Genomic DNA, 17,323 nt, shown 5'->3' with positions numbered 1-17,323 from the left:
TTGGCTAGTATTTTGTTGAGTATTTTTGCATCTGTGTTCATCAAGGATATTGGTCTATAGCTCTCTTTTTTGGTGGGATCCTTGTCTGGTTTTGGGATCAAGGTGATGCTGGCCTCATAAAATGAGTTTGGAAGTTTTCCTTCCATTTCTATTTTTTGGAACAGTTTCAGGAGAATAGGAATTAGTTCTTCTTTAAATGTTTGGTAGAATTTCCCCGGGAAGCCATCTGGCCCTGGGCTTTTGTTTGTTTGGAGATTTTTAATGACTGTTTCAAACTCCTTACTGGTTATGGGTCTGTTCAGGCTTTCTATTTCTTCCTGGTTCAGTTGTGGTAGTTTATATGTTTCTAGGAATGCATCCATTTCTTCCAGATTGTCAAATTTGTTGGTGTAGAGTTGCTCATAGTATGTTCTTATAATAGTTTGTATTTCTTTGGTGTTAGTTGTGATCTCTCCTCTTTCATTCATGATTTTATTTATTTCGGTCCTTTCTCTTTTCTTTTTGATAAGTCGGGCCAGGGGTTTATCAATTTTATTAATTCTTTCAAAGAACCAGCTCCTACTTTCGTTGATTTGTTCTATTGTTTTTTTGGTTTCTATTTCATTGATTTCTGCTCTGATCTTTATGATTTCTCTTCTCCTGCTGGGCTTAGGGTTTCTTTCTTGTTCTTTCTCCAGCTCCTTTAGGTGTGGGGTTAGGTTGTGTACCTGAGACCTTTCTTGTTTCTTGAGAAAGGCTTGTACCGCTATATATTTTCCTCTCAGGACTGCCTTTGTTGTGTCCCACAGATTTTGAACCGTTGTATTTTCATTATCATTTGTTTCCATGATTTTTTTCAATTCTTCTTTAATTTCCCGGTTGACCCATTCATTCTTTAGAAGGATGCTGTTTAGTCTCCATGTATTTGTGTTCTTTTCAAACTTCCTTTTGTGGTTGAGTTCTAGCTTTAGAGCATTGTGGTCTGAAAATATGCAGGGAATGATCCCAATCTTTTGATACCGGTTGAGTCCTGATCAGAAGCTTTTAAACAGGGGAGTGACTTCATCTGATTAAGGTTTTAAGAAGGTGGTGCTGTGTCTTCTGTAGGAATGGATTGCAAGAGGCAAGGATAGAGACATAGAGATGAGGAGAAATTGTTGCAATAGTCCCAGTGAGTGGTGATGATAGCTTGGCCTATGGTGAAGGTGGGGGAGATAAAAAAATGTAGAAGACATAATTTAGAGGTAGAATTAGTATAAATTGATCTCCAAAATATATCCTCTAGTAAGTTTTGTTTTTTTTTTCTATTTGTGTCAATAGGAGATTGGCTAATTAAATTATTTCCCCCAAAATGAGTTTTGTTTTTTTTAAATTTGGTACGGCCATAATAGGAAATATTATTTACCATAGTTTTTATGAATGTGAGTTAAGTGTGTGTTTTATGCTCCTGGTAAATTGAGAGATAAGCCCATATGTGTCCAAATATGGCTGTGGGAGAATAGGGAAGTGCAAGAATTAATATTTCAGCATTGGTTGCCTCAGGTGAGATGTGGACAAGGGTAAGAAGAATCACCATGTTTTTCCTTAAGACTTCCTAAAATCTTTAGCTTGGGAGGTTGAATATGTATTGTTGTTTTAATTTTTATAAGTCCATTTGCATGAAGAAAAATGATTCTCAAGATAACTGCTTAACTGTCACATCTGTTAATCCTATTTCTCTGATCGCTGAGGTCAGGTCACCTATTTGAGTTTGGGAAAGATGCCATGAATACGCCTTGTTGAAGCTGAAGGACAGAAAATTCTCTTTAGTTCTCCCTTCGGTGTAAGATAGGACAGTGCTTGTACATAAAATTTAAAAGGTCTAAACAAATGCAAATTAATATTTCCCTTTAAGCACATTTTGAAAAGAGAATCATTCTATTTCAGAAATGGATTTGTGTGAAGTATGACAGGGGTTGGGGCCAATTTTGGTTGTCAAACTTGTCAGTGTGTGTCTCATTTCTTTTTCTTTTTCCATTCATACAAACAACAAAAGCAGTAGAAATAGCTTAAAGAAATACACATGAACAAAAGTAAACTATGTAAGTAAAAACAAAACAGTAGGATGAGGGTATATTATGTAGGGTATTGATTCAGCTGCTGTGAGAGGGACCAAGATAACACAGGCTTAAAACTGAAAGCTTATTTTTCACTCATATGGAAGTTCAACTGGAGTCCAGTGGGGTGCGGATTGATGATATTCTAGGGATCCTTCTCTATTTTTGTTCTCTCCCCCAAGACATCGCCCTTTCCACAAAGTCAAAGTCGGCTCATCAGCACCATGTCTAAGCTATAGTCCCTCAGAAGAGAAAAGATGAAGTAGAAAATAAAGAGCTCCTGTTGAGGGCATGACCAGGAAGCCACTCTCCTATTCACATCTGATTAGTCATTTAGTAGAAGCAAGCTGAGAAATGTCCCCAACAAGGCATTCACGTGCCCAACTAAAACTCACAGAATTGGGTGCCTGGGTGGCTCAGTGGGTTAAGCCTCTGTTTTCAGTTCAGGTCATGATCTCAGGGTCCTGGGATTGAGTCCCGCATTGGGCTCTCTGCTCTACAGGGAGCCTGCTTCCTCCTAGCTCTCTTTCTGCCTGCCTGTCTGCCTACTTGTGATCTCTGTCTGTCAAATAAATAAAAAAAATCTTTTAAAATATAAATAAAAAAAATTAAAAAAAAAACTCACAGAATTTTATTAATAAAAGGAAAAAAGAGAGAATGGATATTAGGGAAAAATTAGCAGGTACATTTATAGGTAAAGTTATAGTACACTGATGATGTATAGACCCATCAGGGGAAAAGGGTGATGAGATCAGCAAGTCCTAAGACTCTAGTTAGTTGCTAATGTGGGATATGATATCTGAACTTCAGTTTCCTGATAACCAAAATAAAAGAAGAAACACAGTCTACTACATATTTATCAGCAATCTTGTGATTTATACATGTTTCTCAAGAGAAGCAAATTTTTTCTTAGACTGAGTTCCTAAAGAAATCTCTCACACTGAATTTCAAAGAGATGGCACCAGGAAATGTCAGGGCAGTGCCCGTAAACATGTCCCTGAAAAAGAAATAGCAATTTGTTTTATGTGACAGACATTTTTAATATACTCTTTAATGAAAGCCAGTGGCACAAGTCAAAAACTCAACTTCTCAGAAGCAAATTTGCTGCAGGATGGGGCAGGAAGAAGAGGAAAATATTTACTGAATGTGTATCTATTAGGTTGTCCATAATTACTTGAGGGTAGCTGCCCTACCCCCATGTTTACCATTTGCATCATAAGAAAGGTCAAAATACATGAAGTAAGTAATAATAATACTGACTACTTAACCTACTAGGAGGTCCCACCATAACAAGTGGAATGTGCTCCTTGGAGTTCTGTTGCACACAACAGTTTATAGCAGTCCCCTACAGGGTCTGGCACTGCACTGAGATTTTACATAATTTTATCAGCACAATCACATGAAACATCATCTATTTTATTGACGAAGTGACCGAAGCTCAGAGAGGTCCAGTAACTTCCCCAAAGGCACACAGCTGTGGATTTTGAACCTTGTTCCCCTTTATCATAAGTTTGGTTTTTCTTTGCTTATCTGCATTTGACACTACGCTACATAGCATATGTATTGTTCCAATTCCACAGCTAAATCCCACTACACAGCTAAACACTATGGGTCCAACTACGAGGACAATAGCATTTCAATAAAGGAGAAATTATTGTGGATGGAGTAGTCAGCAGTTGCTAGCTGCTGCAAGTTGAAAGATTTGTCAGCGAGAAGAGAAATAGAGAAAGGACTCCAGGAAAGAGAGATCTCGTAAGTGAAGACAGAGGGATCTCGTAAGTGAAGGCAAAGATGTAGAAACGAGGGGCACCTGGGTGGCTCAGTGGGTTAAAGCCTCTGCCTTCGGCTCAGGTCATGATCCCAGGGTCCTGGGATTGAGCCCCGCATCGGGCTCTCTGCTAGGCGGAGAGCCTGCTTCTTCCCCTCTCTCTCTGCCTGCCTCTCTGCCTACTTGTAATCTCTGCCTGTCAAATAAATTAAAAAAAAATCTTTAAAAAAAAAAAAAGAAAAGAAAAAGATGTAGAAACGAGACTGATTTTACTGATAAAGAACTGGCATATTGCCTAGACTCGAAAGGAGGGTTCGAGTTGGATACCATTAAGAAGAAAACTGACAAAATCTGTTTTTTCGGGTGATATTTTAGAATGGCATAATAATCAGATTTGTTTGTAAAAGAGTACAAGTCTATGGTGACTTGGTCTCATGTAGAAGCATTAGGGATGGAGAGAAAACAATCAATTCAAGTGGAGCATAGGAGGTAGGATGCATCTGGTTCTATGATGGATGGGTCATGGTGGATGGAAAATGGTGTTATAGCTTGGTTTCCAACCAAAATCTGGTTTGTGATAAACTGGAGAGTATGTTGGGGGTAGGATTAGAAGCAGAAGGGGCAAGGTTTTTGCCCAAATGTTGGGAATTCTCAAAAACATCATCCTGGGGAGTAAAAAGTATCTTCCATTTTCTCGGAAGTTACTAATAGCCTAGAAAGCTTTTAAATCAGAGATGGACAGGTTAATGCGCAGTGATTTTAGATGATAAAAATAATATCACTGAATGTGGAAGGCTCGTGGATGTACATTATTGTTTGAGCCTCGAAACAGCCATATGTACTGAATACTCATACCATCTGCTCCTTTCGCAGGGAGATTAAGAATTTGCTTAAGGTCACTTAGCTGGCAAATAGCATAGCAGACTAGGTATCCATCCTATGGAATGCTGTCTCACATGTTTTTATTTTTAATTTTAGAAATAAGGAGAATCTTGCAGTCAGCTAGGACGTAAACACTTTGTAAGGTGTTCTTTCGTCATCCCTTATTGACTATGCATATTTAGAATAATTGACTGTCTTTCTCACTAGATAGAGAAACAAGATTAAAAGGAAAATATTTCAGGGATATTTTTTATTCAAACAAAATTCAAACAGCGAAGACAATAATAGCCATACTAGGTTATGTAAGGTTAGCTCCGTTTGTGTAGCAAAGGCATGTCCACAGAAACTATAGCATTTGTGAATATATATTTTTAATTTCCACAAACTTACTTTTAAACTATTATTAGTAACATGTATTTTTTTTCTTCCAGATGAAGGCTTCAAATACCTCTCTTTTTGTAAAACTAAATGTATCCATAGAAACTAAAATCTCACGAAGGCTGGTTTTCCTTTATTTTGACTCTAAAAGTTTTAGGTTTTAAAAATAGGAACAAGTTGATTTCTGCCATTTCTATAGCCAGGATGCTGCAATCATAATTGATTTTCTGGCCAGCTGTACAGGGCCACAGATGTTTTTTAACACGTGTATGAGAGAAGTTCAGACCTTATACTGGAAACTTGAATGAATCCTAAGCAAGCTTTTCATCTTCTCTGGGCAGGATGTGTGGGTGATCCAGACATAAAACTATGCACTGTTTGGAGAAACATTCTTACCCTGTGTTGTCCTTAGATCCCTTTTAAATTCTAGATTCATTCCCTGTTGGAGAATAATTCCATAATTGGGTTTATTTTGTGTATTAGGGATACTTCTTCCATATAAATATTTAATGAGCTTTCAAGAGGTACTTCCTCTTTACCCAAAACTATTACAGGTAGGAATCCACAGTCTTACTTGAAATATTCCAAGTACCTTTAATTACCAATGCCATATAATACTCAAGTTAACCTGTGGATTAGGAAAATTGGAGCCAAAATTTTTCTCCATGTCCCTGTCCCTCAATACAGAATTTTTGTAACTCCATGCCAATGGGGTTTAACACTTAATTGGAATGGGAGACTATCTGTAAAATAGTAGCTTACCTCTGTCTTAGTTTTTATTTTTAGTCAAGTGACTGCAACTGGATATTAATGTGTTGTCATGGTTAATGATTTATGAATTAACTACCAATGCAGTAGAAACCCATAGCTCCATTTCTGAGAATTATTTATTTGTATCAACATACAAATAGGCTTTAATATTACCTAGAGTACAAAATCAGTTATTTCTCTTGAGTCTCATACTTTTCTCTACCTCTTGTTTCATTTCTTGAACTCTGTTCTGAAAAGAGCTCCCTATACTTGCTGTCTAGACCTGCTGTCTCACTCACTTTTCATTCTTAACACACTCAAGATGGGCTCAGGTCCCCTCCATGTAACTGGGGTGGCTCTTTTTAAGATCACTGAAGACCTGCATTTTGCCGAAATTCATTCACCGTCCTCATCCTATTCCTTGTTTTAGTGGCATCTGTGCAGTCAGCCTTGTACTTCTCTTGAGCCTTTTCCCTACCTCTGCCTGGTTTTGTCTTTTCTGGGTGGCTCAGTCACAGTGAGTGTTCTATGCTTTTTCCTTCTTTTTTCTCTGACCTCTTCCTGCTGCAGAGCTCAGCATTTGCTCCCTCCCCTTTTCTCGCTCCATTCTCCATCCCCTGGTGATCACATTCAATCCCTGGGCCATCTGACCTCTCCGTTGGAGTCTAATAGTTATCTCAGACTTCATGTGTCCAAAATAAAGTCCTGTCCCCGCCCCTGCACCGTTTGTCATAGCTGCTGTTTTCTCTACCTGAGAATGACACCCACCCCCCACATAGCTCAGTCTAGAAACCTTGCATGCACTCTTTACTCCTGGCTCTCACATACCATTCTCTGGGTCCCACCTTCACCTTGTGCAGCCTTTTCTCACTGCTTCGATTACTGACTGCCTAGGGTGAGCCGATGTTGTCTCTCCCACAAGTAGTCTTGCTTCCTCCCTTGCTCACAGGCAGTCTGTTCTGAGGGGCTGTGAGTCTCAATCATAGTAAGAGCTAAATCCTTCCAAAGGCCTCTGAGCTCCTAGATGATCTGTGCCTTCCCTCCACCCAATATCTCCCCACTCCTATCTCCTCTTCCTACCCCCTCTCTGTCTGCTCTAGTCACACTGGTCTTCTTGATGTTCATAGAAGCATACCATCCTTGGAACTTTCGCACTGGATGCTCACTCTGCTGGGAAGGCTTCTGTTCCTGTGCCCACATTCCCAGCTCTCCCTTCCTTCAAGATTTTACTTAAATGCCAGCTTCTCAGTGAGGATTGCAATTGGCAATGCGTTCTTCACCTTACCTCTGAAACTCCCAGCCCTCTTTTCCTGTTGATTTTGTTTTCAGCTGCACTTATCATCTTCTAGCATGATGAAACTGACTTATGTATATTGCTGGCTTCTCCCCTCACTAGAATGTAACCTCCCAGAAGCAGAAATCGGTTTCATTCACTGATGTTTCCCAAGATGCCTAGAACAGGGCATGGTTTAGAGAGCCCTGGATGTGTGATTGTTGGGTAGAGCAATAAAGGTGGAGTAAGTCTGGACTGTGCTATCCAAAATAGCTTTAAAGTGTAGTGTTTCAGCTCACCTTCCCCTATACCCTGTACGTTTCTTTATCACAAAATTGTGATTTTCCTTTACAGGAAAGAGTTGTTTTTTTTGTTTGGTTGGTTGTTTTTTTTTTTGGTTTTGTTTTGTTTTTTGTTTTGGCTTTTTTTTTTTTTTTGGTCTTTCCTTGCAAGCTTCTCCAAAGCAGATCAATGAACTCTGTGTTTCATTTGATGTTTCTAAGAAAGACGCCATGTACTACTGGATGGCCTGACCAGAGTGTGTTCTCATGCACGTACTACAACTGATACAAGAACTGTACCTACTTCATTTTAGGTTTGCATTACAGAAAGGTGGCATAATTACATATTAGGGCATGCTGTCTAGGAGTAAATTTTTAAAGATTTTATTTATTTATTTATACAAGCAGGGGAGGGGCAGAGGGAGAAGCCCACTGTTGCAGAGCAGGGAGCCCAACTTGGTGCTCAATCTCAGAACCCAGGGATTATGACCTGAGTAGAAGGCAGATACTTAACCACCTGAGCCACCCAAGTGCCCCTAAGAGTACACTTTTGATCCTCAAAATGTATTCAGTAAATTTCCAGGACCCATGACTTTAAGATCCTTCCTTTGTCTCCCCCTTTCCTAGGGACAGCCTAGGATGGAAGGGAGCACTGTTTTCATAAGCCTCTTTCTTCTGCAAGAGAGACTCTTAGCAGAGAAGTTTCCTCTCTGACACTCTTTGAAAGAGTTCAAGCACATTTAAGCCTGGTTACACACCCCGTGTGGGTGTATGGGGAGAGGGAACATACATTTGTATTGAGATACATGTTGGAAAGCTATAGGAAAGTGATCACACTCGGAAGGGAATCTTCTCCCTTACCTGATCACTCTGGTAACACCCCATCCCTCTGTTCATTTCCTTCTTAGCACTTACCAAATTACTAATTATCTGGCTGTTATATTTATTATATAATTGTTATATATGCACATAGCTGGTCATATATTTATATACAGACATTACATATACTTGTAATAATATAATTGTTAGATTTAAGAATATTATATTGTTTTTACCTGTGTCCTACTAGACCATGAATTCTGTGAGGGCAAGGGCTGTATCTCGAGCATTTAGTGCAGAGTCTAGAATAGATGCTTCTTTTTATGTTTGAATAAACAGGTAAAAATTTATAATGGCAGAAGGCAGAGTGCCTGGGTGGCTCAGTTGGTTAAGCATCTGCCTTCACATTAGGTTGTGACCTCAGGGTCCTGGGATCAAGCCCCAAGTTGGGCTCCCTGCTCAGCAGAGAGTCTGCTTCTCTCCCTCCCTGTGCCCCTGCCCCTGCTCATGCTCTCTCTTACATTTTCTCTCAAATAAATACATAAAGATCTTGAAAGAAAGAAAGAAAGAAAGAAAGAAAGAAAGAAAAGAAAGTTTGAAAGAAAGCAAAAGAGGCAAGCTACCTATTATGGCCAATGCTGTGCCACAACAAAATTAATTTCTGTGCCTTTGCGTGTGCCACGAAGTTTTATCTGAGATTTTTGTCCTGCAACCACAATGAAAAGATCATCTGACTGCAGGTTGAATCTGGCTTTAAATTCTGGGTCTTTCCCAGATAAGTCTTCAAGTCAGTTTCTTTATTAGGTGAAAGCATAGACTAGGAATTCTCTAAATTACTCCCACTCTTTTAGTGTTTTGGATATTTTCCTTATATATTATTATCAAATTTATTAGTAATTTTGTTGACAATTTCCTGCATTTCAACCCAATCTCATTTTATTTCCTCCTATGTGCTTGACTTTACTGAGATATGTAGCTTCAGACATGTGATTTGAAGGCACAATTTCTTATACAGATAAAATATTTCATATTCTAATGGTGAGCTTACATTTATAACATGTGAGTTTTTTGATATCACATCGTTATTTTTTAATTTAACCTAGAAAACTTACATAGTAACCAATGTTAGTCTGAATTTTTAATCTCTTAGTGCCCAAATTACTTCCCTGCTAGTAAAAACTGTAAGGGTCTGCTTATAGTTTTCAAATAAAAAGAGAACACAGAGATCATTCCATCCATATTCCTTGTTTTACTAAGAATGGTAGAAAGACATGACCTATCCAGAATCACATCAGTTATAACTAAATTAAACACAACTAAAACAAATGTACCTGGTTGTTCTCAGTCTTTTGCTTCTGAAACTATAATCCAGTTCAATTCTATGAGATGGCTGTTTATGGTGCACAAGATAGACATGGGTATTACTGTCATGGAATTTACCATCCACTGAGATAGAGATAAGAAAATCATTCATAATTATAATGAGGGTTACAATGTGCTGCATAGCCAAGGAAATTGGATCTAGATGAAGGCTCACGATACGAATGGTGATGATTTCATAGAAGTTGAAAATGCAAAGGAGTAAATGTGACGATGAGGGAAGAAGAACATTCTAGGCACACCAATAAGCCATGCAAAGACTTAGAATGAGTAGATCGTATGTGACAGGACCTGAGAGAAGGAGAGAAGAAACCCAAGGGGCAAGGAGAGGGGAGCTTAAGATAATAACCTAGGTGCAGATCAGACTTTGGGCAGCCATCTAGACCATGACAAGGATTAGATGGATTTTGATCATAAGGTTCAAAGTAGTAGAGTGGTCATTCTTGAAAGTTGTGCAGATGCCTTGAGTATCAGTTTATTTCCAGTGACATAAAAGCAGAGTCCACACCAGTCTACAGGCTGATCCTGATCCAGATGCTGAGCAGTGATTCATAGGAGGCATGGAAGGTACAGTTGGTTCTGCTTGTTGTCCTGCCCTTCTGGGTCAGCACCACCATGCCATTGCTGTCCAAACTGTTCATAGACTCAGGTTTGGGCTGGCTTTCTGACAGTGTTTGGAATAGTCCCCTCTTTATCTGGCAGCTACCCACTTCTGCCACTTGGCCTCACTTGAAATGTTGTGTTCCTATCTCAGTATCTGAGGATGCTAATTGGACTTCTCTGTCAGACTCTCAACTCCTAGCAGCCTGTGGATTTGGGTCTTAGTAATGGTACTGGTCACTTAAATTTATGTCTTTCAGCATCTAACTTGTAATCAGAGTTTCAAAAGAATCCTATGCATTTGCTGCCTTTATTGCTTTTCTTTACTTAGAAAGTGTGGGTTTTAAAATAATGACTTAATTTCCAACAACTTATCATTTATTTCACTTGTGCCAACTGACATAATTAAATTTTTTAATATTTCGTTATGGGTGATGAGAGTGATGAACGCTGTGTGTACAACTGCTCTTTGTTTCTCCTTTAATTTATAGTTTTCACGTGTACTGAAGAATAGAGCCTGGCCCACCTTCAAACAGGCCAAATCTAAAATCTCCCCATTACACAGCAGCGATTTCTGCCCCACCAACTGCCATGTCAACATAATGGAAGTTTCCTATCCCAAAACATCAACCTCCCTTGGGAGTGCATTTGGTGTTCAGCTGGATAGCAGGAAACATAATTCTCATGATAAGGAAAATAAATCTGAGCAAGGTATGTTAGCTTTTGAAACTTCCTCAAATCACGAAACGTAATTTAGGCAATTGTTAACTATTCTAGCATCCCTGAAGTAAGATAGATTTCTGATGTCTGAACAAGTCTGAATTTTATAAAGACAGGATTCCTCTCTATAATCATTTGGATAATTCTACATAAAAGTTTATAGAATAAAAATAGAGTTATGCATTTTTATTATCTTTCCTCTAAGAAGAACAATTGTTCTTGCCTTCCTTACATGTATGACAGGCACAGCTTATCCTGTTGTGAGGGCCGTTAGTCTGAAATGGCCCTGTAACAATGAGAAAAATATAGGAGGAGCAGCTTCAGGGATGGACAGTGCCATTCCATACCATCACAGTAAAGCATGAGATGGAAGGATATTTTAATCACAATTCCCATAAGCTTTAATTCCTGAATTATATTCAGCACTGGATTGGCATTTTATTTAATATAAGCTAATGAATTGCACTGGACCATTACTGTGTGTTAAAGGTCATAAATATCATTCTGGAATGATCTTACCTCCTCAGGGAAACTGAGCCCTATGGTGTACATTCAGCACACAATCACGACCATGGCGGCCCCTTCAGGTTTGTCTCTGGGACAGCAGGATGGGCGTGGGCTCCGGTACTTGTTAAAAGAAGAAGACCTGGAAACTCAAGATATTTATCAGAAACTGCTGGGCAAACTTCAGACTGCACTGAAGGAGGTGGAGATGTGTGTTTGTCAAATCGATGAGTAAGTATTTTATTTATTGTAGTTTTCAATGTGCCTAACAAAATAGCTATAGAAAATGTGACTTTTGAACATCCATCATTCTCTCTTTCATTTTTAGAAATGTAAGATTTCACGAGTATGAACCATACAGATCCTCTTCCTTCTAACACCTTAAAAGGGATATAACATGGCAAATATATACATTTATATTTTAAGGAAGCATTTAATGCCAGGGAAGAGAGTGGCAAAATTCTTTCTTATAGAAAACACTAAGAAAGTCTCAATGTGAAACTATTAAACTCAAAAATATGATGGATAGAGTACCAACTAGGTATGCAGATTTCCTGGTATCCTTTATAGAGCAGAACACATCTACACTCAGTAGATATGTATAAAAAATATAAAACAGCAGATCTTTAACATACTTGTTAAATGAGTAAATGCAAAATTATGTATCACTAAGACCAAAGACAACTGAATGAACTTTTTTTTCCCCCCGATGGAATTTATGGTTTACTAAGCAATAACCCAAATAGCTGTGTCAGTCACTTGGAAATTTTTATCAAGAATGGAGAAGAGGAGGAAGTTAATTAAAATTTTTCCAAAGAGGTGGACTCTGATTCTTATTTAAAAAATTGATGGTTGGCCAATTGCCTCTACTCTGTGGCATGCTTTGCCACATCATGGTTGTGATTGTGTGTCACAGACAGTCAAGGCAACTCTGTATAGTCACAAAAACATGGGCTTTGGGGGAGCTTGGTCTCTCACCTATTAAACAGGATGAAGAATAATAACAAATTACAAGTTTGTGGTGAAAATTATAAAAATCAGTACAAAAAATAGTGCAGTGTCTAACATTATACTTACTTCTCATTCAAGGGATTGAAATTGGTAGATAGAACTGAAGTTGGTAGAATCTGAAAATAGTATAGACACCATTTTCCCTTTTTGTCATGCTCTCTTTATGAAGTTACACATTTAGATTGCAGTTGGTTCTATATTGTTTAATTCCTGCCCCACACACATCATCCCATACTTCCCTGGAAAATTCAGTTTTGACATAAAATATTTAGGACCTATTTTGGGACTCCTGGGTGGCTCAGTTGGTTAAGCGGCTGCCTTCAGCTCAGGGTATGATCCCAGCGTCCTGGGACCAAGTCCCACATTGGGCTCCTTGCTTGGCAGGGAGCCTTCTTCTCCCTCTGCCTCTGCCTACCGCTCGGTCTGCCTGAGCTCGCTCACTCTCTCACTCTCTCTAACAAATAAATAAAATCTTAAAAAAAAAAAAAAAGAACTTATTCTGAGCCTTTTTGGTAATTAGACATTATACAAATAAAATCTTAACTGCCAGGATTTCGCTTTTTAAAACTGTGTTTCTTTCTTTCTTTCCTTTTTTTTTTTTAAAAAAAAAAACTTATTTATTTATTTATTTATTTGAGAGAGAGACCACGAGGACAAGTGGCACAGAGGGGCAGAGGGGCAGAGGGAGAAGCAAGCTCCCTGCTCAGTAGGGACCCCCAATGTGGGACTTGCTTTCAGATCATGACCTGAGCTGAAGGCAGACCCTTAACTGACTGAGCCACCTAGGCACCCCGACGTGATCTCTTATTTTACATGTCTTTGAAATTTAGTGCTCAAAATCACCATATTAGATGTGCCATATTTCTAAGGTTATCTTTAGATAGTTACTATTTACTATGCTAATTTGTTCTGACATTTTTATCAGTTAATTTGAACTTGAAATTCTGTTTTTATGGGTTCTAATACATTAGTTTTAAAAAAAATGTTTATATTATATCGGTTTACTATATTCTGACTGCCCCATTTACAGATGAATTAAATAGTTTGGGGTTGCTAAAAGAACAGCTGGCTATTTTTAGGCAATTGTATGATACTTTGGATTCTTTGAGAATGACCCTGTGACACATAAGGTAATATCTTAAGGCATAATATTTTGTTTCATTTAATAAATGGAATTTTATTATATGATATGTTCTATTTTAGAAACTAGCTTTTTTTTCTCCCTAAAGTATTTAGGAAGTGCACAGAGTAAGAATCTTTATTAATAAGGCAATAAATAGTGGCACTGAATCATGTATCCTAGCTCTCGGAGGGATTTTAGGAGAACATCTGGACCAATCCCACACTGCCAGTTGGGCCAAGAGTTATTATTCCTGCTTTTCAGATAAGTCCTTTACCAATGGCAGGATTATTGATGTGCCTGAGTGCATAGTACCTCGGAGACCAGGACTCTAATGCATTGACTACTCAGCACTTCCTGGCAGTTGTCCAGATTTGGCTGTCTTTGTTAATTTATTGATTTTTTTTTTTTTAAAGTTCAGCTGATGTAGATATATTTTCGAGAAAATGGTAGAGCCAAAGGGCTCCCTTTATTTGGCTTCAAATGCTTTGTATTTGAAGCCTTCATTGAAGAAAGGTGTTAAGCTATTTTTATTAACCAAAACTACTTAAAATAATTACCTATTTTTACTTAAGAGTTTCCCACTCTGTTATTCTAAAAGTCTTTCCCCTACTGTGCATGTTTATTAGGAAAATGACATGAAATGAGCAAGTGATTTGAGAAACTAACTTGGTCTTCCCTGTGTGCACCATATAATTTAATTCTAAATATAAATATGTTCCACATAATTCAATGTGCAATATATTCCCTTCAAAACAGTGCAGCCGTCCAAGTGCCTGGATTCTCTTTTGCCCCATTCAGAGATACTGCAGTGCAGTCGAGCTTGACGAATTATTTGAAAAGCTAGTTACCAAACAGTTTTCTCACTATGTAGTAATTACTCTTGGTCAGACATAGATATCTCTGCAGAGCAGAGAAGCAGATCTCAGATACTCTGCCAAGTTTTAAGAGAAATTGCTTCACAACGTCTCATGGCTGGCCTTTCTAGAAGTCCTTCATTCCTGGGAAAGGGCCTGGTCCTGAACTTGTCCGCTTACCCTGCCCCTTGGGAACACTTCTCCTAGAAATAGCATTTCCTTCAACACATAGACATTCCACTAAATGCTTCTACTTCCTTCAGATCCAAAGATGGGACTAGAGACACATTTGTTGTCTATTACCATGAAATAAGGGGATGTTGGGAATTTATTCAACATTCTATGATTCTTATCTCATTGAAGCTAAACACTTTTGTCCTCTGACGGGCTATTTTCTGGATAATGACAGTTAGGTACTAGACATAATTAAAGGACAAAATAATTTGTGGATAATCCAAAACCACTGACAGGACTTTAAAATACAGCATTTGTGTATTCTCTCAGGGAGGAAATGAATAAAGGGTCCTGGGGGCTGGTGAAGATAGGAAAGCTGAGAACAGACCTGTCTCTTATAGGGCCCAGATGCCCCGGACTGAATCATGAGCAAACCTCACTGTGGGACAGACACTTAGTGACTTGGGCTTACGGGTAGAAATGGTAGGGCTGTTGATGGAATTATCTTTGAGCATTTTGCTGGTAAATGTATGAAAAGAGGGCCCAACTTCATAAGCACTAATGTGTATCAGAGGGGTTTATGTGCCAGGCAGATTTTATTAATATAAGCACTGCTTGATTTCATTCCTACAGCCCCTCTGTGATGTGGGTTATGAAACACAGGGACATAACACATTAAATATCAAACTTAAAATTTGTTTCCAAAACTGAATTCTAGATTTCCTTATGCAGAAAGCTACTGTGACTCCTCCCCCATGAACATGTTCCCTCTTCTCAGTCAAGTATTCCCCATCTTTTCAGTTCTGCAAGGCAAACTGTGGGTGTTACCTTTGGCTCTTGTTCCTGTCCCTTCACCTCCAGGACCTTATCAAGTTTAGTCAAGTATACATCAGAATGCATCCTTCCTATCACCTTAGGCTGGGTCACCAGTGTCCCCTCACCAGCTATGCCCCTCCAATGCATTCTACATTCAACTAATGCCAGAAGGATCTGTAAAAGTAAATCATGCTTGTTCCCTGCTTAAAACCATTCCATGGCATTGCAATGCCATTAAAATAATATCAACTACATTACTTTGGCCTGTTTAGCCCTATACACTCTGCCCCTATCATCCTTCCACTCTCATGTCTCTGAGCTCCAGCTGCGCTGGTCTTTTTCTGAACCTGGAACGTGACAAACCTCGTCTGTCAGTGCTGCTCCTGAGGTCTACGTCTAGCCTTCTAGGCACTCGGTATCAGGCTAATACTGATACTGTGCCTACTTCCCCAGAATAAGGTAGCGACTCCTCTAGCCCAGTCACATACATCATCCTTCTAGGTACCCTACTCTCTATACAGCTGGTTTTTGTTTTATGTTAACAAAACCCTAAAGCCTTACAGACTTGAAACAATAGGCTTTCTCTCTTGCTTGCTCTCCATGCCCACCTGTGTCATAGAGTTTCTGCTCCATGCTGACCTCACTCAGAGTTCAGGCTGACAGACCCCCTGTCAGCTGGAATGTCTCTTGTTGTCCCCTCAGCAAGAGGGAATGATGTAGGCTGCACATTTGCTCAAAGGCTTGCACCTAGAAGGGACTCAGGTAACCTCCACTTATGTCAAACATAAGTGAAAACAAGTTAGAAAACAAGTTAGATGGTCATTCTTAGCCACATGGGGGAAGGGAGGCCACCCAGCAATGTGCCCAGGAGAACTGGGATATGGTGGGTAGCACTAATGACTTCCTTCCTCTCTCCCGAGTATAGAAATGATATGCAGGGAGGGGCTGTTCTGCATCATTTGCAAAGTATATGTATATAAGAGAGTGTCTCACTCGCCCCATCTCCAAAATGAGGATCACCACCATAATAACAGTCATAGCTACTTCCTAAGGAGGCTTTAGAATCAGATGAATTGATTACTTAGCATAGTGACTGGCATAAGAGGTCAACAAATGTTAGGTATGATGAAAATGGTAAAGATGATGACATTTAAGTCTCACTTTAGTAGAAGAACACAGGTTAGATGTAGAATGCTGTGTACAAAAATCTGTATTCATCAAGGGTGTGAGAAGGGGATTGGGCCGCTCAGGGTTTTAACTGAGAATTAGCAGACCTAGAGTAGGTAGCTTAATATTGTACATGAGCAAAAGTGAAGGAAAACTATTTCTGTATGCATAAATATTATAAAGCTAAATTTATGCACTATTACTACTTTTAAGAATCTAGAAATTTTATCCAAAAAACACGATATCAAAAACACTGCTTTTCTATCATTTATTTGTAAGCCTAACACTTATTCCCACAGGGTCAGTGCAAGCCTGATTACAGCTGTTTAAAATGAAAAGCAAGTATGTGACTATAATTCATAGGACTTTAAAAAAAAAAAAAAGAAAAAAACAATGAGTATGTTCGTCCCCATGACTTCTAATTTAAAAGATACGTAAAGCACAGAGTACTCCTTGCAAATGAGAACTCCTGCATCTCCTTCCTCTTTGGCATTCAGAGTTCATCTGTCTGTGGAGTATAGAGCTCGGGTAATTGGAGTTAATCTAATGTTTTAAGCTTTTGGGTGGAGGGAGTGAATAAATACATATCTGTCTTCCAAAACATAAAAGTGTCCTTGCAAACAGAAAAACTGCTTAAAATAATTCATAGCTTCATAGGGCCTTGAGCAGCATAACAGCCCCCTGATTTTCACTGGTATCTAAAAGGTATAAAATGCCAAAATATTATTCAAATGTTATCTCACAGTGA

The 17,323-nt window shown here is 38.8% G+C and overlaps 1 protein-coding gene across 5 annotated transcripts in view; it reads left to right on the top strand.

Moving 5' to 3' along the window:
• The window catches only part of PREX2 (phosphatidylinositol-3,4,5-trisphosphate dependent Rac exchange factor 2), a 347,111-nt gene that overhangs the window by 167,120 nt on the left and 162,668 nt on the right, over positions 1–17,323 (top strand). For all 5 annotated transcript variants that reach the window (XM_045063234.1, XM_045063231.1, XM_045063230.1 and 2 more), the window contains 2 exons: positions 10,698–10,917; positions 11,454–11,661. In XM_045063234.1, coding sequence (XP_044919169.1) covers positions 10,698–10,917; positions 11,454–11,661 — 428 coding nt within the window. The remainder of the gene's footprint in view (positions 1–10,697; positions 10,918–11,453; positions 11,662–17,323) is intronic.

This window comes from Mustela putorius, unplaced genomic scaffold (genome assembly GCF_011764305.1).
Source record: "Mustela putorius furo isolate JIRA1106 unplaced genomic scaffold, ASM1176430v1.1 tig00003846_pilon_pilon_pilon, whole genome shotgun sequence".
NCBI classification, from domain to species: Eukaryota; Metazoa; Chordata; class Mammalia; order Carnivora; family Mustelidae; genus Mustela; species Mustela putorius.
The sequence above is the reverse complement of the archived record's forward strand: the minus strand, read 5'-3'. Positions and strand labels throughout refer to the sequence as shown.